Source organism: Panthera leo, chromosome D4 (assembly GCF_018350215.1).
Source record: "Panthera leo isolate Ple1 chromosome D4, P.leo_Ple1_pat1.1, whole genome shotgun sequence".
Lineage (NCBI taxonomy): Eukaryota > Metazoa > Chordata > Mammalia > Carnivora > Felidae > Panthera > Panthera leo.
Window position 1 is genome coordinate 46,023,343 of NC_056691.1, and position 24,030 is coordinate 46,047,372.

Below are 24,030 nucleotides of genomic sequence, written 5' to 3' on the forward strand. Positions count from 1 at the left end.
CCTGTACTCTTGGATCTTATGACAGGTAGTTGAGAGAGGATTTGAAAAGTTGGTAAAAGCCCTCCCTACCTGAACTGCTACTACCAAGGAGCCCTGGAATGAGAGCCACGATTTCAGTGTGATGAAGACACCGTGTGGTGGTCAGTGATGGACAACTGCTGGGCTTAGAGGAACCATGATTTGGAGTGGATGCTGACTGCATGGTGTAAATGCTCCAGCACAGCTGATTTCAAGCTGTCCACACAAAGCCATTGATAGATACACAGAGCTGGTTCTTGCAAACTGATATAGCAGGCTGCAGCACACCCTATAACAAGATGTCTGTCAGCCTTAAGGACTGGCAAAGTCAAGAATATTGGAATTTGTATTCTGTTTTCCCACTAGACTTCAAGTCCATAAGGGACAGGAAATACATGTGTTGGTTTCAACCTGTATACCTAGGAGATACATGTTCTTAAGTAAGTAAACGATAGCCCTTTTCCCCCATCATAATTGAATGCAGGCAATCCTTACTATAATTGAGAAGGAAAGGGAAACAATAATTTCTAAGAATAGGGAGTGTTATAACCAGAAACCGTTATATTTCCCTGAGTGTGGTGCAGTAGGAGCAGCATAACGTTAGCTTGTCTAAACAAGCACACTATTGATTGTGGGAAATATGACTCATACTTTTGCAGCTGCTGAGGCTAATGTCACCTGCAAAATATGATGGGTTGTTTTTTTTTTTTAGGTTTTCCAACTGACCGTATTTTGACCATGGTCTTTTAAATTTGAAGATAATTTCCCAAGCAATAAATTATTTCAGCCTCATTTTTAAGTAAAAAATGCTTGAATGGTAGAAATTCATGTGTTCCTTTCCTTCTGAGAAACTTCTGAAAGTATGTAAAAATAGTGTATTTCTGTATATATGCATTTTTAAAGAGGGTTAATATGTGTAGCTTTCATCAGATTCTCAGGAAAGAAATTGATCATCAGATTCTGAAGAAAATTAAGAATTGCTGCTCTAGACAAAACTAAGAATCATGACCTCCATTCTGTCACATTAAGGGACACCCTACTAATAACCGCTTATTCTTTTGGGGTTTTCTGGGGTAGCATGTTCAGACCTCTACACTGAAATGTGTATCATCCATTCACTCATGCATTTCAGAAACACTTAGTACCCGTTATGTGTCCAGCTGTGGTTTATAAAGATATATAAGACTTGCTGTGATAAAGAAGATCCTATTATGTTTGGAGATACCAGTATGTTAAAATTTCAAGGATTTTTTCCAGTGGGATAAGGTGAATGACAGAGATTGCGTTAAATTAATCGAGGCTGGAGGTTGGTGCATAAAATGTGTCCTAGTGGATGTGAAAGGGAATAGAGATCTGAGAGAATCTGAACAACCTTCTTGAAATAAACACACTTTACAGGAAAGGAGAGAGAGACAGAGGAACAAAGAGTTATGAGCTATGTCCCAAGTCCCACCTCTGGTTGGTTGTTTTTAAGCTTTGGTGGACATGAAAATTTTCTGAGGAGTGTACACCATGAGTCCTCACTCTCTGAAATCAAAATCTGGTTTGGGGCACCTGGGTGGCTTAGTCGGTTAAGCATCCGACTTTGGCTCAGGTCACTGTCTTGAGGTCTGTCAGTTCAAGCCCTGTGTTGGGCCCTGTGCTGATAGCTCAGAGCTGGAGCCTGTTTCAGACCCTGTCTCCTTCTCTTGGCCTCCCCTTCTCGTGCTCTCTCTCTCTCTCAAAAATAAACATTAAAATCAAAATCTGGTTTGTAATAAGTACTCCAGGTGATTATCCTGATCCTAAGAATCAATACCTACAGCAAGTGCTTGGTTAACTGTAATCTATGCCTGCTTTCTTCCTTTTAGAATACAGCCCAGTTTTCTGTTTTATTACCAAGACATTAAAAGAGCGTGGCTGCCTAGAAGACCAGAAGACTTTCTAATTCCAGTCATTTGGGAAATTTCTGCCTAGTTAATGGAAAAAACATGGAAAGACATGCAGCTCTCATGCCCCTGCCTGCTAAGGAAGAACATGACAAGACATGCACATATCAGAAATGCCTTCTAGAAGGCTTGGACTGCTTCAGAAAACAGAAGGAAAGCAAATCACCAGTTAAACACGTGGAAAAATTCTTAAAAAGACAAGACCCCATTTGCCCTTCCCCCAGTAAGTTTGTAATAATACAGGGTAGGAGATAACATCCAGCTTCCTATGTTACCAAGGAAATATGAAGAAGAACTGGAATTCTTAGACTATTTATTGGTGTAACTGTAAATTCATACAGTCTTTCTGGAGGGCAGTTTGGTAAAATTCCTACAGTTTTAAAAAGTTTTAAAAATACTTACACCCTATGTGCTGGCTACTCTAGTCCTAGGACTTTATCTTTATAAAATTATCAGAGATACAAAGAATTATATATAAAGAAGGATGTCTAATATAGTTTTAATTATAATAACAAATATACAAAACAATCTGAATATCCAACAGTTGGAGGTAAATTATGACCTAGCTCTAATTAGATTGTGAAGCAGCCAAGTAAAGATCATGTTTTCACATATTTAATGTCCTAAAGAAATGACTGCTCTGTAATATGAAATGACAAAAGGATATGCGTAAGCATTTTACATTGCTAATTTTGTCTTTAAATTCTGCATTGATGTATAAAAAGACTAGAAATGAATATATTATAATCTTTTGTTACCATATTTGGGGGAGGGAAACAATTTAATTTTCTTTATATTTTTCTGTGTCTTCACATTTTTCTACAGTGAATATACTCAAATGGTAAAGCTGTCTTAAAAAAGACCCAGTTCTTGAAAAAATACAGGTGTAATGATACAAAATTTAAGATGGTAATTCTAAGAAGAGTTCTGTTTGAGTTCGATCTTCATGAGTGACTGTACAGTCAGAACGATATTTGGGCCTGCCACAACTTGAGAAAAACTGGGTGTTTAATACTCAGATAGTCTTAAACCATGTAAGAGACTATATACACACATTATAGTGTGTCAGGTATTTTTAAAATTAATATTTGATCTTTGTTTCTACTTTTTGAGTTGATGAATTACTTTACATGAGTTAGTGGTTTAGATTTTTTCATAAAATAGAAGCTTGCTTCTTACACTGCTTTTTGTTAATTTTATAGGAATGTGTTTTGTTCTGTCACAGGGAGATCTTTTTTTTTTTCCTCAGAATTATTACTTTTCACTGTGGGCTGTTACTGGATCCTTTAGTGATATATCCTGTTTAAAGAGTCTGTAAAGTCCATGTGTTTGTGTCTAGGAGATTGGCTTCAAGATAATCTGCTAATTATAAACAATAAAATAAACCAGTTACCCCCAGCATTAAAACATGGAGCTGTTTGGGTTACATGTGATTATGACTCTCGCATTCTCCAATACAGTGATTCAACTCTGGTTGCGCATTAGAGATGCACAGATGGCCTAATGAATCTGAACCCAGGGTTGTCTGGGTCTGTAAACCCTGATTCACTACTCTGTAATACTATGCCTTCCTTTCCTTCATTCTTAGAAGTCTGAGGATATCAAGGCAAAAACGTGGGCATTTTTCTTGCTGCCTTCAGAAAGCACAGTTTTCCCCCAATGACTTATGTACTTTTCTTGATTCAGTAGCCTTTTCTAGCAACCTCATTTTCAGAGTTCTCATTTGGCATATACTCCTGTCTTTTTGTTGTTACCCATCAGTCAGTCTTTTTTTTTTTTTTTTTTTTCATTTTTTTAAAATGTTTATTTTTGAGAAAGAGCATGAGCAAAGGGGGGGCATTTTAAGTTTATTTATTTTGGGGCACCTGGGTGGCTCCGTTGGTTAAGCGTCCGACTTCAGCTTAGGTCATGATCTCATGGTTTTAGGGATTCAAGCTTCACATAGGGCTCTGTGCAGACAGCTGGAGCCTGGAGCCTGCTTCAGATCCTGTGTCTCCCTCTCTCTCTCTCTGCCCTTCCCCTGCTCGCTCGCTCGCTCTCTCTCAAAAAATAAACATTAAAAAAATTAAAGTTTACTTATTTTGAGAAATAGCACGCACATGCACGAGCAGGAGAGGGGCAGAGAGAGGTAGAGCTAGAATCCCAAGCAGGCTCCTAGCCATCAGCGCCGAGGCAGATTCAGGGCTGAAACTCAGGAACAATGAGATCATGACCTGAGTTGAGATCAAAAGTCAGATGCTTAACCACATGAGCCACCCACGTGCCCCAGCTGATACCTTATTCTTAAGGACTATGTAGACTTTCTTCCTGGGATGCTTTTTACATGATCTTTCACTTTTTTTTTTTTTTTTTTAGCTACAAAATTAAGGGAACGCATTGGTCAGTTTTGAAATATTTTCATTTTCCCTAGTGAAGGTTATGGGCGTAATGGAAAAGTTGTAGCATAGTGACTTAACCCTCTGGAAGAGTGCCAAGTTACTGATTTGTGCATTTGCATCTACTTAAAAACTTTATTGATAATGCATTGTTTTGCATTGTTTTTCATGATTTTGTGGATAAACCAGAATCCTTCATATGTAGAGTGTTAACCAAAAAAGGAGAAGGCTGGAATACCAGGGTTATATTTGAAACCTGACATGTTTTGCAAGTTAGCCTGAGTGCATTCTGGAGTTGTTTATAGTAGGCAAAAGCTTAGGAATGGCTAAAATTCTCAAAGGAGTGGGGGCATCTAAATAAGATACATCAGCTCAAATAAATGATGTGTATCTTTATGCACCAGAATGGAATGATGTCTGTTACAAGTGGAAGTCAGAAAAATACTGGATGTGTGGATAGTGTATTTATGCTTTATGTTCATAGAAAGTTTCTGGTAAGAAGCTTGGTGATAACCTCTGAGGTATGAATCAAGAGATCTACTGTGTACTTCATGTCTTTCTGCACTGTTTGAGCTTTTTACTGTAAGCATCTACTCTCTTAAATTGATACCTTTAAAAAAAAAGTTTATTTGAGAGAGAGCATGTGCAGGAGGGGCAGAGGGAAGGGGGGGGGGGGGGGCGGGGAGAGAATCCTAAGCAGGCTCCACACGGTCAGTCTGAAACCCCAATGCGGGACTTAAACTCCCAAACTGTGAGGTCATGACTTGAGCCAAAATCAAGAGTTGGATAGTTTAACCCACTGAATCACCCAGGTGCCCCTTAAATTGATACCTTTTAAGGAGTGGACTCTAGAGGAGACCTGGCTTTGTAAAATAAAATAATCTCTCTTAGTTTGACATTGAATTCTGTTAAATCATGTCTGGAACACTATCCAGTTCTGGGCACAACATTTTTAGAACACTGACCATCTAAAAAGCAGCAGTTTAGGAAGGTGTGAGGATTGGGAAGACCATGCCACATAAGTAGTGGTTAAAGGAATTGAGAATTTCTAACCATTGAAGGGAAAACTTTTGAGAATTTCCAATATATAAAGGGCTATCATTCAGTTAAGGACTTCCCTATCTCCCTCACTCTTTGATAAACCTCCATAAAAGCAGGAACTGTGTCTTTTTCACTGGAATCCTCAGTTCCTTGTGCTTGGCACAAGTTCAGTGAATATTTGCATCTATGAAAATCTGATCATTCCTGTGTAATTCTGACCTGGTCAAAGACCTCACTCTAGTGGTTGCCCATCTCTCCATGCTCAAATTTTCCCTCTTTGCATCATTTCTCTCTGCACACAAATAATGCTGTTACTTTCTCCCATTAAAAAAGAATTCTTGGCCACAATCCAGTATGCTGTTTGTCTTACTGCTTTGCCTTTCATTGGAATATAACCCCCAAAGATCTATTCTGCCTCCAATTCCTCCTCCTTTCTTCAGCTCACTCCAATCTAGCTTTTCCAGCACTCTACTTTCAGCACCACCACTACCACCATTTTCAAGGTCACCTCCTTACTAAATCAGTCAGTTCTAAGATTTCATCTTTCTTTTTCTATCAGACACATTTGATAGATTTCATCTGTCCCTCCTCCTTGATAAATATTCCTCACATGGCTTCCAAGGATGCTACAGTCAGTTTTCCTTCTACGTCAATGGTTGCTACTCAATCTTCTTTTCTGATTCCTGCTGTTCTCTCAGATCTTTTAATGTTACCTGCCCCAGGGCTCAATTCTTGGACTTCTCTATCTTCACTCATTCCTCAGTGACTGTTTCCCATCTCCACCCCCACCCTTGCCGCCACCAAATCTCTGCCATTTCTTGGTAGTTGGCAGTTTTATGGTTCTGGTCCCTCAGACCAAAATCATGGAGTTATCCTGGACTCTTCAAAACCCACATTCACACCAGGAAGAGGTTTATTCATTCTATCATCCAAAATATATCCAGAAACTGACACCCTCACAACAGCTACTACCTCTACCCTGGTCTGAGCCACTCACCTCTCACCTGGGTGCTGTGATATTCTAACTGGTCCTCTTTTCTTCTTCTCCAGTCCCATACAGCAACCCAGGATCCAAAATGATCCTTGTAAAACATGAGTCATTCCTTTGCTCAAACTCTCTTTCACTCAGAATAAGAGCCTAAATCCTCACAATAGTCCATGAGTCCTCATGGAATCTGCACATGTCCCTCATCTCTGACTTCCTACCAACCATCCTCTGTACCACCGGCCTTGCTTTTCCTGGAGCAGATCAGGCCCTCTCCTGCCTTTAATACCAGAGTATTTGCTTTATATTCCTTCTACTTGGAAAACTTCTCCTAGATAACCACGTGGTTCACTCTATCACCTTCCAATCTCTGCTCAAAAATCACAGTGCATCAACCCAACATCCTATTTTAATGGAGGGCAATGATTCTCACTCCACAGCCCCTGCCCTCCTGCCCATTCCCACATGACTCAATTTTTTTCTTCCATAAGCTATTAACACCTCCCAACAAATCTAATATTTATTTGTGTTTGCTTGTTTGATTTTTGATAACTTCCACCCCCATTCCCTAGAAATGTACACACTGTGAAGGCAGAAATCTTGTTCACTGATAGATATCCCAAGGGACCAGGAAGTGGCACTTGGTAGGCTTTCAAGCCAATACTATTTTGAATGTACGGCTTCTTATTGATTATCACAATTTGCAAAGCCCTGCATGTCCTGACATATTCTGGCTTACTCCAGCCTCTTCTATCTCCCACACCTGACAGCACTACAGACTAGTGCTATCCCTAGAAATATAATGTGAGCCAATATGTAATTTTAAATCTAGGAGCCACATTTTTTAAAAGCCAATTAATTATAATAATATATTTACTTACTCTATCCAAAATATGTCAACATGTAATCAGTAGTGAAAAGTCAAAAATTTTACACACCTTTGCAAATACTAAATCTTTGGAATCAGATGTGTATTTTACACTTACCAGCACATCTCAAATCTGATGCTAAACTTTCATTAGAAGTAATTTGATGTTATTAAATTTTATAAATTTTACTATGAAAAAGTAGATCCACATACCCATCATTGCAAGTATATTGAAACATCAGTTTTTTTTTTTTTCAACATTTTTTTTTTATTTTTTTTTATTTTTGGGACAGAGAGAGACAGAGCATGAACGGGGGAGGGGCAGAGAGAGAGGGAGACACAGAATCGGAAACAGGCTCCAGGCTCCGAGCCATCAGCCCAGAGCCTGACGCGGGGCTCGAACTCACGGACCGCGAGATCGTGACCTGGCTGAAGTCGGACGCTTAACCGACTGCGCCACCCAGGCGCCCCTGAAACATCAGTTTTTAACTGAGGGTTGATGGGGGGCAGGACGGAGGGGAGGGTGGGTGATGGGTATTGAGGAGGGCACCTTTTGGGATGAGCACTGGGTGTTGTATGGAAACCAATTTGACAATAAATTTCATATACTGAAAAAAAAATAAAAAATAATAAGAGTAAAAAAAAAACCTATCAGTTTTTAAATTTAAGTTATGTGCTAAAATTACAAATTGTTTCTCAGTCAAGTAAATTTATTTCAAGTGTTCGACAGCCACATGTGTCTGATGGCCGCCATATCAGAGCAGCTCTTAGACTTCTGGTCCAAGCAGGATACCCCCCTCTTACTTCTGCCCTTTGTTGTCTCTCCACCTGACTGCTCCACCACCACCCTCTTTCATCTGCCTCACTTGGCTGGCTGTCCTTCCTTTTGTGTTCCCCAAACACCCTGTTCACACTGTATTAAATTGCCTGATTGTCCAGTTAGCATAGTGACTGACACATAAGCATTACTATATATATTTGTGAAATGTATACACCCATTATGCTTCTGCCTATTGAAATTTTAGTGATGCTTCCATTTCCATTTCAAATCACTTCTCCCTAGGACTAGAGTCTGGCTCCTTGTAACAGTTCAATTCAGGATAAAGATCATAGTGTCCTGGCATGGCAGAAACCAAAAGTCCATGTTTTTCAAGAAGGGAAAGAATATATTTACAGATAGTATGTTGGTGCCCTAATTAACGTTACTAGAGCCCTTTACCCATTCTATTTTGCCCATTTATATCCCCTTGTTATCTCAGCAGAGGTGGGGGTGAATCAAGGTTTAATACAGTTAAAAAATACTTACGATGGAGGGAATTAGGAATTCTGGGTACTGAATTCTGAGTTGACAAAAAATACATATATGTAATTTATTCTGTTGCCTTGACAATTATTTTTACACATTTCTCTTGTTCATCTTGTCATGTAATCTGTCTTCCCAAGGAGACTGTAGGTTTCTATAAATTATGGATTGATTTAGATGCCATTCCCAAGGTGCCCATGTCTTATTACATTTAATGAGCAACAAATAAAAAGTTGTTGGTTTTGCCTCAATCAGTAGTGTAAACTGAACACTCACATAAACTGAACAGCTTGTGATATCAATAGGATCCTGAAAAAATGATTTTTGAAAAAGTACAGACACTGAAATATTTTAAGTGTTTCAGAACCGAAAAAAGAGATGTGTGCTTGATTCCATAAGTATTTTGTAGCACAGCACATTTTTTTCAGAATAAAAACAAATGCATTTGATGATTTCATTTAGGGAAAATTAACAGGAAATTGTCAGTGTTTTCAAATGATGCCCTCAGCTTTACAGATGATTCAGGTTTAAAAAGTCTACACATCGGAATGTGATGATGCATTTGTTAACTGCTCTTTTTGACCTCATTTTAGCAAAATTCCTTCCCTGTAAGAATCAAGATTACAAGGTTAAAGCAGTAAGTAATAGCAAAGTCAATTCCAAATGTGTAAGAGAATACAAAGAATAGTAATGAACCTTTATCTATTACCTGGCTTCAAGAATTATCTCATAGCCTATATGTTTCTTCTATACTATACTCCTCACATGTTATTTTGAAGCATTTTACATACATTATATAATTTCAACCATGAGTATTTCAATGTTACATCTAAAAGATCACTATTTTTAAGATAGGCACAATGCCATTGGCACACATTTGAAAATAAATTAAAATTCCTTAGTGACATCAAATATGCAGTGAATATTCAAAACTTCACATATCTCCTGAATGCCACTATTTTTTTTTTTTTACATATTCTTTATTTGAATCAGGATCCAGTTAAATTCCACACATAGCAATTGGTTTGTATGTATTTTATGTTCCTTTTAATCTCTGAGTTCACTCTCCCATTCTTGCTGGCTCTTTTGCTTTCCCTTTCCCTCCCCATCTTTCATGTGTTCTCTCCTGCTCTCTCTCCTTACAGTTTACTTGGTGAGGAAAGCCAGTTGTTTGTCCTGGAGAGTTTCATATAATCCAGATTCTATTAACTGCATCTCCATAGTGTAGTTTAACATAATCCTTGGTCTTCTGATTTCCTCTAAGTTGATTAGTTGAATCTAGATAGATTTTTTTCTCAAGGCTACTTCAGAGGAGGTGGTATGTTCTTTCATCAGGAGGCACATAATGTCTCATCTCTCTTGGATGTTAGTAGCCATCAGCTTTTAATGTCTCTACCCATTAATTTACTTTTAAAATTTTTTTAGAGTGTGTGAGGAGGGAAGAGGTGCAGAAGGAGGGAGGGAGAGAAGATAGATAGGAAGAGAGAATCTTAAGCAGGCTCCACTGCTTAGTGCAGAGCCGGACATGGGGCTCAATCCCATGACCTTGAGATCATGACCTGAGCTGAAATCAAGAGTCCAGTTGGACAGCTCAACCAACTGAGCCACCCAGATGACCCATCTATCCATTAATTTAAATTGGGTTGCAAAAAAATGATATTCTGATTCAAAGTTACCTCCATTTAAACACATGAAATGTAAGGTGACAGCCTCCCTGTTTAAGATTAAAAATATCTTAATATATATACAGAAAGAGCATTTCATAAAATTTAAGTCATTCATGGCAAAAAAGCTTAGTAAACAAGAAACAGAAATTCCTTAGAATTTAAGAATGGATCAGATATATACTATGAAATACATATTGGATAAATGATTAGAAACAAAGCCATAGGAGGAGAAAATATAAGAAATCAATGAGACCCTATCTTAAAATACCAGGCAGATTTTTAAAAGAACTAAATAGTACTAAAGAAAATTTAAAATATAAAATTTTAATAAAATTAAAATTAAATTCAATAAAACTGAATTAAAATCAAAATGAAATTACTCAAATAAAATTAAAAATTCAAGAGTAACTCAGAATATTAGACAGAGTTGGAGAGAAAATTGGTTAGATGGATTATGAACTAAAGAAAATAAACTCAGAATGTACAGAGAAACAGGGGTGCCTGGCTGGCTCAGTTGGCATAGCATGTGACTCCTGATCTCCGGGTTGTGAGTTGAATTCTAGCCTCGCATTGGGTGTAGAGCTCACACAGAAAAGAATATAACAGAAATAAAGAGATGGAAAATATGACAGCTTGAAATGTAAAGCATAGCAGAAGTTCCAATGTAAATCTTACTGAAGAGAATACATGTTCCAGAAAGAGGAAATAAAGATGGGTAGCATTCCTCAGACTCTCAGCATGACAGCCTGAGGAACTCCGTAGTCTCAGTCACCAGCAAACCCAGTGAAAACAATTTTAAAACAACCAGCTAAAATTGCTCAGTATGGTTAAGTACACACATCTGAATAAACACACATTCAAGAGAATTTATTAAAATGTGTGAAGAACCATGACAGTCTGTGGTATTTGAACTGAGAAATCTGCTTCCCCTTCCTCCCAATTCAGCAAGATGGAAACTTCACTCTAGGCTGGCTCAGGCAAGAGCACAGTTTCATCTCCCCTAGTTCCCAGTTAGAAAGCTATCATCCCAGGAGGGGCAGGAAGTCAGTATTTCTCATCTTTCCCCCACCGATCTGCTACTGAGGCTAAGTTATAGGCAAGCATAGAGATGGAGTTTTTCTTCTACCCAGTCCCTAAGGAGCTCTACCCTGGGTGTGGTGTTGCTGAGAATATTGGGACCCCAATCATCTTTCCACCAGTCTGTTGACTACATGCTGGGAGAATCAAGCAAAACAAAACAAAACAAAACAAAACAAAAACAAAAAGCAGAAGATACTGCCTACCCCACCCTAACCACCACCACTGAGCACTCAGCTCCTAAACTGGGAATGTCATTTAGAGAGAAGCTTGCCATTGTCCTCGCTTCCAGGTCCATAGCCATAACTCCAAGACTTTTCCTGGAGGGAGAGTAGGCAATAAAGCTTTTCCTAAAGGAAATGACTTTATTTGCAAGAGAGTGTGGAGAAGTTCAAGCCTAAAGGTGCCCCCCCAAAACTACTCTCACTATTAGTGAAAGAAGTACTGAAGGGCAATTGGGATGATATGGGTAGAATCATTGGACATATAAGGTAAATTGTGAGCCAGCTAGTGTGCAGGAGAGAACCTGGAAGAACATAGCTACAGGAAACTGTCTAGGGTCAGAACAAATATTAATAACTGCCTTCCAGAACTATCCCTTCAAAGGAGTCTGAATTTCTTTGGTTTAGTTGATGAGCAATTTATACCCCAGGGTACTGATTGAAAGCCATAAAGAAATCACCCAGCGATTAGAGTTTAACAACTGGGTATGATCAGGAAAAGAGACAACCAAAGAGAACCTTGAAAAAAACCACCATTAACCCAGGGTGACTGTGCATATAACCCAAGGATATGCTCCCTGAAGAGCAATATCAGAAGCTTATCAGTGCAAGAAACAGACTCTATTAAAATAATGTTACTAAACAAATAAACAAGCAAACAACAAAAGGGGAGGCACCAGTACCCAGAGTTGCCAAAATATATTATCTAAAATGTCCAGATTCCAACAAAAATGATTAGTCATGCAAGGAAACAGGAAAGTATGACCCGCACCCTGGGGGGAAAAAAAAAGGCAGACGACAGAAAGTGCCTAACTGCCTACAGAGTAACCAGATGTCAAATTTAACAAAGTCTTCAAAGTAGTCATTATAAACATGTTCAAAGAACTAAAGGGAGTCATGACTAAAGAGTTAAAAAGGAATGATGAACATGTTCAGCAAATACAGAATATCAATAAAGAGATAGAAATTATAAAAAAGAATCAAATGGAAATTCTAGACTAGAAAAGTACAATGACTAAAGTGAAAACTTCACTGAAGAGGCTCAACAGTAGATGTGATTAAGAAATAATTAGTAGTGGGGCCCTGGGCGGCTTAATCAGTTGAGTGTCCAACTCTTGACTCTGCTCAGGTCATGACCTCATGGTTCCTGAGCTGAAGCCTCTGCATCAAGCTCTGAGCTGACAGCACCGAGCCTGCTTGGAAATCTCACTCCCTCTCTCTCTACCCCTATCCCATTCATGCTCTCGCAAAATAAATAAATAAAATTTTAAAAAGAGAAATAATTAGCAAATGTGAATAAAGATAATAGAGATTATGCAACCTGAAGAGCAGAGAGAGAAACAAATGAAGAAAAATGAACAGAGCTTCAGAGAAATATGGACAGTATTAAGCGCAGCAATATTTGAAGAAATAATGGATGAACAACATCTCAAATTTACTGAAAAACAATAATCTACACATATAGGTAGCTCAACAAACTCCAGGTAGGAAAACACAAAGTTCCACAAATAAAAACATAGTAAAAATTCTGAAAGAACCATGGGTGCCTGGATGGCTCAGTGGGTTAAGCATTGATTCTTGATTTTGGCTCAGGTCATGATCTCATGGTTTGTGAGTCTGAGCCCTGCATTGAGCTCTGCATTGATAGTGAGGAAACTGTCACCCTCTCTCTCACCATCTCTCTCCCTCTCTCTCTGCCCCTCCCCTGCTCGTACGTGCTCTCTCTCTCTCTCTAAATAAATAAACTTAAAAAAATTCTGAAAGAACAAAACACAGGGAGAAAATTGACAGGAGTAAGAAAATGACTCATTTTCAAGGGAACCTCAAAATTATTAAAATATGACATCTGCAGCAGAAACAATGGAGACCAGGAAACGATGGGATAATATATTTGAAGTGCTCAAAGTAAGAAACTGTTAACCAAGAATCCTATATTCAGCAAATCTATCTTTAAAAAACAAAAGTAAATGAAAGATATTCCCAGATGAACAAAGAGAATCTGTTGTTAGCAGACCCTCCTTATAAGAAATTCTAAAGGAAGTTAGTCAGACTGAAAGTAAGTGACCCCCAATGGTAATTAAATTCTTATTAAAAAACAAAGAGCACTGGTAATGATAATTATGTCATAAAAAAGACAACATAGGGGCGCCTGGGTGGCGCAGTCGGTTAAGCGTCCGACTTCAGCCAGGTCACGATCTCGCGGTCCGTGAGTTCGAGCCCCGCGTCAGGCTCTGGGCTGATGGCTCGGAGCCTGGAGCCTGTTTCCGATTCTGTGTCTCCCTCTCTCTCTGCCCCTCCCCCGTTCATGCTCTGTCTCTCTCTGTCCCAAAAATAAATAAAAAACGTTGAAAAAAAAAAAAATTAAAAAAAAAAAAAAGACAACATAAATCCATTTTTCTCCTTTCTTCTCCTACCCAATTTAAAAAGCAACTGTGTAAATCAATATGTATGTAATGTATTCTTGGACCTATGATACATACAAATGTAATACGTTTGCTAATAACAGCACAAAAGGTATGGAGGGGGAGTTATATTGGGCTAAGGAAATAACGCCAAATGGTGACTTGATTCTCCAAGAATAAATAAAGAGAATCAGAAATGATAAATAAGAAGGTTAATATAAGAAAAGCTATAAATATGTACTTGCTCTCCTTTCTTCTCTTAACTAGTCTAAAAGACATAGTATTATATAATTATAATCATGCATTGGGTTTGTAACGTACAGATATAATATGTATATCAATAATAACAGAAAACGGAGGAAAGGGAATGGAGCTATTTACCAGTAATGTTTCTAAATCTCACTGGAATTAAATTAATATTAATATAAATATAAATATAAAGCTGATTCTGATAAGTTAAGATGTATATCGTAAGCCTAGAGCAATCAGTAAGAAACTTACTCAAAAAATATATAGTATATGATGAGCACCAGGGATTGTATGGAAGTGACGAATCACTATATTATACACCTGAAATTAATATTATACTACATGTTAACTAACTGTAATTTAAATAAAAATTGAAAAAATATAGTATAAAAGACGATTAAAAATTAAAATGGTACATCAGATAATATTAGTTTAATGCAAAAGAGAGCAGTAAAGAAGAAATAAAGGAACTAAAAAGATGTAAGACATACAAAAACATAAAGAAAATGGCAGATATAAATCCAAATATATCAATAACATTAAATGTGACTATATTAAATAATTTGATTAAAAGGCAGAGATTGTCAGTGCATTAAAGATCCACTCTATGCTGTCTACAGGAGACACATTTTAGATTCAAAATACAAAGACTTGAAGCAAATGAACGGAAAGCGGTGCATTATGCAAAGAGCAACAACAAATAAGCTGGAGTGGCTATAACATCAGAAAAAGCAGACATTAAAAAGGTTCTAAACGGGGCTTCTGGGTGGCTCAGGCGGTTGAGCATCCGACTTCAGCTCTGGTCATGATCTCATGGTTCGTAAATTCATGCCCTGCGTCAGGCTGTGCTGACAGCGCAGGGCCTGGAGCCCACTTTGAGTTCTGTGTCTCCCTCTCTCTCTTCCCTTCCCCTGCTCATGCTCTGTCTCTCTCTCTCAAAAACAAATAAACACTAAAAATGTTCTGGAGGGATAGGTGGAATAAGTGAAGGGGAATAGAGTACACTTACCATGATGAGCACTGAGTAATGTATAGAATTGTTGAATCACTATTTGTATACCTGAAACTAATATAACATTGTATGTTAACTGTACTGGAATTAAAATAAAGAACTTAATAATAGTTTAATAATAAGAACTTAATAATAGTTTAATATTTCAATACCCCACTTCCAATAATAGATAGAACAATTAAACTATCCAGAAGATCAACAAGGAAATAGAGGATTTGGGCAACACTATAAATCAACCATTTATACAATGGTCCTCAAAACAGGAACAGAATACATACTCTTCCCAAGTGTATATGAGCTATTCTCCAGAATAGATCATAGACCATAATACAAAACTCAATGAATTTAAAGTATAGTAGAAATAATTAAAGGATTGTTTTAATAAAGTATACAGAATAGAAATCATTAAAAAATTAAAAGGATAGAAATGATATAAAGATATTTTTTTCAACATTATGAATCAACCGCAGACAGGAAACTGAAAAATTCAGAAACATAAGATATCAAACAACACACTTCTAAATAATCAATGGGTCAAAGAAAAAATCAAAAGGGAACTTTAAAAATCTCAAAAACATCTCAAAGTTGAGATGAATAAAAATGGAGACACACACCAAAACTTAAGGGATGTAGCAAAAGCAGTGTTCACAGAAACATTTCAAGAAGAAAGAAAGATCCCAAACCAATAACCTAACTTTCCACTTTAAAATACTGGAAAAAGAAGAGCAAAATAAACCTAAAGCAAGAAGAAGAAAGTAAATAGCAAATCAGAGTGGAAATTCATAAAACAAAATTCAAAAATATAGAAAATCAATTAAAAAGCTTATTTTCTTAAAGAGCAACAAAATTGATAAAACTTTAGCTTGATTAACAAAGACAAAAGAGATGGCATTCAAACTGCTGGAATTAGAAATGAAAGATGAGACACCCCTACTCTTCTTATAGAAATAAAAAGGATTATAAAAGGATACTATGAGCAATTGTATGAGCAAATTAGATAGCCTAAATAAAGTAGGCAAAGTCCTGGAAACACACAAATTTCTAAAATGACGCAAGCAGAAGATAATCTGAACAGACCTACAATAAAAGATTAAATTAGTAACAAAAACACTATCCACAGTAATTATTTCAATAGATAACAGACCAAACATTTGACAAAATTCAACATCCTTTCATGATAAAACAGTCAATAAAGTAGGAACTGAAAGAAATTACCCTAACATAATAATGACCATATACGAAAAGCCTGCAATTAACATCATACTGAACAGTGAAAAATGGAAAGCTGTTCTTGAAACTGAAAAATCAGCAGGGATGCCTATTCTTTCCACTTCAGTTCAACGTAGTACTGGAAGTCCTAGCCATTGCAATTAGACAAGAAAATAAAGTAAAAGGCAACCAAATTAGAAAGGAAGAAGTAAAATTATCTCTGCGAATGGCATAATCTTACATGTAGAAAACTCTAAAGACTTAAAAAAAAACCTGTAAGAACTAATACATTAATTCAGTAAAGTGTTATAATACAAAATCAATATAAAAAATCAATTGTGTTTCTATACACTAACAATGAACTATGCAGAAATAAAAGTCCCATTTGCAATAGCATTAAACATAACAAAATGCTTTGAAATAAACTTAACTAATGAGGTGAAAGACTTGTATACCGAATGCTTCAAAACTTCAATAAATGAGGGGTGCCTGGCTGGCTCAGCCAGTAGAGCATACAGCCCTTGATCTCAGGGTCATTAGTTTAAGCCCCACACTGGGCATGGAGCCTACTTTAAAAAGTTGATAAATGACATTAAAGAAGACATAAATTAATGGAAAGACATCCTATGTTCATGGATTGGAAGAACTGATATTATTAAAATATCCACACAGTGGATAAAAGGTCCACAAAGTGACCTACCATTTCAAAGCATTCCCTATCAAAATCCTATGGCTTTTTTTTTTCAGAAACAGAAAAAAAATCCTAAAATTCATATAGAATCCCAAAGGACACAGAATAGCCAAACAATCTTGAGAAAGAACAAAGCTAAAGGCATCACAGTGAAGTGGGACTGCATCAAACTAAAAAGCTTCTGTACAGCAATGAAAACAATTAGCAGAGTGAAAAGGGAAATTGTGGAATGTGAGAAAATATGTGCAAACCATATATCTGGTAAGGGGTTAATATCCAAAATATATAAGGAACTCCTACAGCTCAATAGCAAAAAAACCAAAACCTGATTTAAAAATGAGCTAAGGAGTTACCAGACATTTCTCAAAAAAAGAAATATAAATAAATGGCTATCGGGTACATGAAAAATGCTCCAACAGCACTAATTATTAGGGAATGCAAATCAAAAAACAATAAAATATGACTTCACATTTTTTCAACGGTTTTTTTTTTTTTTTTTTTGGGACAGAGAGAGACAGAGCATGAACGGGGGAGGGTCAGAGAGAGAGGGAGACACAGAATCGGAAACAGGCTCCAGGCTCCGAGCCATCAGCCCAGAGAGCCTGATGCGGGGCTCGAACTCACGGACCATGAGATCGTGACCTGGCTGAAGTCGGTCGCTTAACCGACTGTGCCACCCAGGCGCCCCTATGACTTCACATTTTTAAGAATGGCTATTGTAAAAACAAAAAAAACAAAAAACCTACACATGTTGGTGAGGATATAGAGAAATTGGAACCCTTGTGCACTGCTGGTGGGAATGCAAAATTGTGTAACCACTATGGTAAACAGAATGGAGATTAAAATTTTAAATAAAAATATGATCCAGCAATCCCACTTCTGGATATTTATCCAAAAAAATTGAAAGAGAATCTTAAAAAAATATTAGCATTCCCATGTTCATTACAGAACCATTCACAATTGCCAAGATGTGAAAACAATATAAATGTTCATCGACAGATGAATAAAGAAATTGTGGTATACACATACAATGGAAAAGAAGCCTTAAAAAAGAAGAAAATTCTGTCATATGCAACAACATGGATGAACCTTGAAGACATTATGCTAAGTGGAATGAACCAGTCACAGAAAGACAAAAATCGCATGATTTCACATTACATGAGGTATCTAAAAAGTCAAATTCATAGAATCAAAATATGTAATGTGGTTTCCAGGGGCTGGAGAAAGGGGAAAATGTGAATTATTATTTTTAAAAAATTTTGTAATTTTTTTTCAGTTTTGAGAGACAGAGCATGAGTGGGGAGGGGCAGAGACAGAGGGAGACACAGAATCCAAAGCAGTCTCCAGGTTCTGAGCTGTTAGCATAGAGCCCGATGCAGGGCTCAAACCCATGAGCCATGAGATAATGACCTGAGCCAAAGTTGGACACCCAACCAAGCCACCCAAGTACCCTGAAAATGTAAGTTATTAATCAATATCCATAAAGTTTCAGTTAAGCAAGATGAATAAATTCTAGAGATCTGCTGTACAACATTATACCTATAGTTAACAATACTGCATTGTATACTTAAAATTTTGTTAAGAGGGTAAATTTCATGTTAAATGTTCTTACTAAAATTAAGGTTTTTTAAAAAAACTTCTAAGATGGGTCTTACTGGGTTAGAATTAATGTGTTAACATGGCTATGGAGGCACTAGGGGATAATTGTTTCTTGCCTTTTCCACTCTCTAGAGGTCACCCACATTCCTTGGTTTATTACACCCTCCTTCTATCTTGAAAGCCAGCAACATCAGGCTGTGTCTTTTTCACAATGCTATGTCTCAGGCTCTCTTTGTTCTGTCTCCCTCTTTTATTTATAAGAATTGTGATACTTTGGGCCCATCTGGATAATCCAAAATAATCACTCTATATATGGCAGACTGAATAATGTCCCCCAAAATATCTGGGCCTGAGTTCCTGGAACCTATGATTGTTACTTTATATGGAAAAAGGGACTTTGCATACATAATTAAGGATCTTGAAATGAGGAAATTATCCTGGATTATCCGGATGAGCCCTAAATGTAATCACAAGTGTCCTTATAAGTGTGTCAGAGATTTGACAACAGGAAGGTGAAGGAGATATGATGACAGAAGCAGAGATTAGAGAGACAGGCTTTGAAGGTAGAAGAGAGGGCTGCATGTCAAGGAATACAAGTGGCCACTACAAGATGAAAAAAAGAAGGTATCAGACTTTCCCCTCAGAGCCTCCAGAAAGAATCAGCCCTACATTTTCACTCCAGCCCAGTGAAACTTATTTCATTTGGCCTTCTGACTTTCAGAAGAAGACTTCTGACTTTCAGGAGAAATTTGTGTTGTTTTAAAGTTACTAAATTTATGGTGGTTTGTCATAGCAGCAATAGGAAACTAATACATCATCGCAAGGTCTGCTGATTACCACCTTAATTCCATCTCCAACCTTAATTTCATTTTGCATACTGTATCCTAACATATTCACAGGTTCTGGAGATTGGGACACGGCCATCTTGTGTGGAGGAGCACTATACTGCCTACTACAACTTGACATACACTGAAAATAAATTCCAGGTTGATAAAATATGTAAATTTCAAATAATAACAGAATATATAGGAGAATATGTGCATATAATCTTGGGTGTGTAAAAGACCTTAAACAAGAAAACAAAGTTGTAAGAAAAACATCTTTTTAAAATAATGGTTGGTACATTTATTTCCATCAAAAAATTTAATTCTGTAGGTTGAATGATACCATATACAAAGTAATAATACAAGCAACAAGCTGGCAGACATTTGTAATGTTTATAACCAAGATTAATAGCCTCAGAGGAAAAAGAAAGAAAGAAAAAAATATGGGTTTGAATATACGAAACAGATATATGTATAACCATGCTCTTTTGGGCATTTTATACTAGTAAAAATTGAAAACAACTTCAATGTCCATCAACAGGTAAATGATTAAATAAATGGCACATTTATCCATACACTAGGCTACCTGCAGCAGTTTAAAAGAATAGGGAAGAATCTTTATGACCTGCGAAAAACCTCTAAGACATATTGATATTTTAGCCAGTGTATACTTTATGATGCTAATGAAGGGGGGAAACAACATGCATCAAACAAAACTGTAAGTCATAAAGGATCTCCCTCACCTTTACGACGATATCAGCAATTAATCTCTGGGGAGAAGAGTAACAGCAAAGGGAAATACTAGTTTTGTTCTCTATTATTTGAGTGCAAATCCACTTATGTATAAACTGCATAATACTGTTGAAAGCACAGAGTTTTGTCTTGGTCATCATGGTATCCAGGGATCCATTTTCCCATTTAGTAAATGAAATCCAAGGGGATGGGACTTACTACTAGTGCTAAATCCTGTGCTGGTGAGAAAATAAATTCTTCCTGTTTCAGGTCCAGCTTGATCTTTTTCTGGGAATTACACTGGGGAAACTGAAGGCCTGAGTCAGAGGAGTGTGTGTGTGTGTGTGTGTGTGTGTACTACTATTATAATAATTCATAGCCTTTATGTCTAATCCAGACAACAACTCTGCAAAATAGTTACCCTTGTACCCATTTTACAAATGAGGAAACTAAGGCTTAGATGAGGCCTAACTGAATCACTTATCCTGATGGTTTCTTTTCTCTCTTCCTGTTAACGCAATTTTGACAGTTGCAGAATTCTTACGAAATAGAATGTGGTAAGTTCTAGAAAAACTTCCTGCTACCAGTGCTTGGCTTATTTTATTAGTTATTTATTTGTATTAGATAGTTCAAACACTTGTTTTTAAAACTGGTAGCAAATTGTGTTCTGTACAAAATAAATTTCCCTCCACACAGCCCTCGGATACCTACATCCTTCCCTTGAGGCAACAGTCAACAACATTTTGCATGTCTTTCCAGAAATATTCTATGTATACACAAATATTTTTAAAATTTAAGTTGAATTATTTTACACACATTATTCTATACCCTTTTTTCCCCTCAACAATGTATCTTGAAAATCACTATATTTCTGCCAGATCTGCTGCATTGTTTAATAGCTATATATTATTAATTTTAGGGAAGCCTCATAATTTAATTGATCCCTCTCCATTTATAGCCATTGAAATAGTCTCATCTCTTGTGTCATTACAAAACTACAGTTACTATTCTTACACATGGGCCATTTTGCACATGTGCAAATATATCTGCAGAATCGTTTCTAGAGGTGGAATTAATTGAAGAGATGTCCCTTTAAATTTTTCATCGATATTGCTAATTTTTCTCTGTGGATTTTATGTAATTTTACTCCCCTCAGCAATATTTATCCACGCCCTTTTCAACATTATGGAAACACTTTGCACAAGAGGAAAAGAAAGAAAAGGAAAAAGGAAAATTGGTCTTATTTACATACACTCGTCACCCAAATTTAGGTTTTTTTAGCCTTGTTCAGGGGTTGGTTTCCTGTAACGGTACTACCTTCTAACTGAAACTGTGAAATCAATTCCCTTCTCTTTTGGTTTCTACATGATTGATCTACTTCATATAGGGCAGACATGGAAATTATTAACTCTGCTTTGGAGCTGACTGGCCCCTCACAACCCTGACTCACTTTCTGATGGTACCTCTGGTTCTACGGTGGGCCCAGTGGACAAGTGTCCCTTTCTAAGAACTATTTACTTCAGGGACTTTTTCTGTCAAAAAGAGAGACATTCCCCATTTCTCTCTTCCCTCCTCTCATCAATCTCATCTCAAGGGTCCTTAGGCAAACATTTTATTTGATTATTGTTTAGCTTCCTGCAAAGTCATTTTCTCAGCTTCCTATCTATAGAGATTCCTTGATTTGTAAAAACCAAACCTATTTTGCCTTGCTGTTCCTATCTAAAGCTTAAGTGTATGGCAACCAATATATATATATTTTTTTACATGTTAAAACAGCTTTAAAATCATGTAGCAATTTATCAGACTTGGTTACTTTAGAAGCTGGTAGGTAGAAGGACTCAAGATTTACTTCCCAGGTTGCTAACTTCAAATTTCATCTGTAGCAACAGTTTTCACACGTGAGTCATTGACAACAACAAAAATCATTCCATTAAATGATTTATAATGAGAGGAACGCTATTTCTCTCTCTCCCTTTCTCCCTCCTCACCTCCAATAAAGAAAAAATACCATCACTAGCTTCTTCTAGGTAGACTAATATGGTGAATTGTTCTCTTATTTAAAAATATTTTTGGGGCGCCTGGGTGGCTCAGTCCGTTAAGCGTCCAACTTTGGCTCAGGTCATGATCTTGCCCCCGCTTCAGGCTCTGTGCTGACAGCTCAGAGCCTGGAGCCTGTTTCAGATTCTGTGTCTCCCTCTCTCTCTGACCCTCCCCCGTTCATGCTGTCTCTCCGTCTCAAAAATAAATAAACATTAAAAAAATTAAAAAAAAAAAATTTTTGGTGCTCTTTACCGAATCAAGAAAGACTGGCTTGGTTGGGGAACAGGTATGGTTTTAGTCAGTTAATATTGTTCTCCCCCTGCCATGGAAAGGAAGGACTCCCTCAGGAGATAACTAGAACAAAACATGGAAAGATTTAAGAACACCTACAGTACCTCCTGTTTTGTTATTTTTTTTTTCTTTCGGGATGATGAGCCCTTTACTTCTATTGCCTAGCACAGTGCCTGGCGTACAAGGAGTGCTCAGTGATTATTGATTGAATGAATTAGGGAATGGTAAGCTTACTTACAGAGTTAGAACTCCTCGCTTTACCGCCTCCACAGATCTCCCATCCATTTTTCCAGTAAACAAGAGTGCAAGTAGGAAGTGGGGCAGCTACATCATCCATCTAAATGGAGACAAAGGTTAGGAGCTGATTATTCTCAAAATGTTCAGAAATACTTTAAAGAGAACTTAATCTCAGAGAGTAGTCCGTAGACAGAAAACGTTTAAGAGCGACTTTCTCAGTCTCGTTCCTTGGCTGCAGCCTCTCGAAAAAGTCCTCTTATCGACGGATAGGGCTGCGGCAACACCGAATTACTGAGTCCGCTATCTGATGAAAAGACACTTGAGAATTCAGAAAACTACTAAACCGTTTCAAGACCATTCAAAGCAGCTCAACTCCGGAAAAAGTGAGGTCATAATAATATTCACTTAAAAATATATATGCTTATTTGCTTATTACTTGAACGCTGTTGCCTAAATCACGTATGCGAGGCTTGACAGGAGGTGCAAGAGGTGGGGTGCAAGCCCTTCCCGACGGCCGGCCCGGGGGTGCGCGGGGCCCAGGGAGGCTCACGGCCGCTTTCCGTCTCGCGACGCGGCAGCGTCCACTACCGCCTTCCCGGTTCCCAGTTCGCGGGACCTGGGCTGCGCTCCAACCCAAGCTTGAAAAGGCTGCAGTCTAGCGGCGCCTTTTCTATTTTTTATCGTTATTCCTTACCCCTCACCACCATACAGCCCACGGCTGCTTGACTCGGTCGTTTGGTCCGTTACCAAGGGAAAACCCCTGTCGCGGAGCTGAGCGGCCGTCCTACCCCCTCGCCGCGCTCGGACCGTCTTGATGATACCCCTCCCTCTCTCTTCTTCCGCTCCAGTTCTCGCACCCTCCCTTTTCTCTTTCTCCCTTACTCTTTCTAACCACTGAAAGCCGTTTCGCGTCCGGCCCAAGCACCTGTGCGACCCGCGCCCGGCCCGGCGCTTCACTCCCAGATCCCTCCGCGAAGGCGCTGGCGGGCAGGCGTGCGCGCGCTCGGCGTGGGGGGAGACGCTCACGTGGAGCCTCCGCGAGCCCGGGGCCCCGCCGAGCCCCGGAGGGAAGCGCCGTCTTGCCAGAGAGAGGCTCTGGGGCCTTCGAGTCGGCGCCAGTGCAGTCTCTGAGGCGCCCTCACCACAGCGGAGCCTGCTGGCTAAGGGTAAGAGAGTGACACGTGTGTGTGTGTGTGTGTGTGTGTGTGTGTGTGTGTGTGTGTGTGTGTGTGTGTGTGTGTGTTGTGCGCGTGCGCGCGCG

At 38.1% G+C, this 24,030-nt stretch overlaps 1 protein-coding gene and 1 long non-coding RNA gene across 6 annotated transcripts in view; one reads left to right on the top strand and one right to left on the bottom strand.

Annotated features, from left to right (window-relative positions):
- Positions 1-3,357, top strand: part of LOC122204387 (methylthioadenosine phosphorylase) — a 47,991-nt gene extending 44,634 nt beyond the window's left edge. For all 4 annotated transcript variants that reach the window (XM_042911817.1, XM_042911816.1, XM_042911814.1 and 1 more), the window contains one exon: positions 1,869-3,357. In XM_042911817.1, coding sequence (XP_042767751.1) covers positions 1,869-1,907 — 39 coding nt within the window. In that variant the 3' untranslated portion in view covers positions 1,908-3,357. The remainder of the gene's footprint in view (positions 1-1,868) is intronic.
- LOC122204389 overlaps positions 1-23,686 on the bottom strand; it is a 37,349-nt gene extending 13,663 nt beyond the window's left edge. The window contains exons 1-3 of one of the 2 annotated variants that reach the window (XR_006195648.1): positions 23,464-23,686; positions 22,771-22,869; positions 8,561-9,124 (exon numbers count right to left, since the gene is read on the bottom strand). This is a non-coding gene — a long non-coding RNA (uncharacterized LOC122204389). Of the gene's footprint in view, positions 1-8,560; positions 9,125-22,770; positions 22,870-23,463 lie in introns of those variants that run through there. The other variant, XR_006195649.1, reaches the window with a different exon arrangement.
- Between the last annotated feature and the right edge of the window lie 344 nt (positions 23,687-24,030).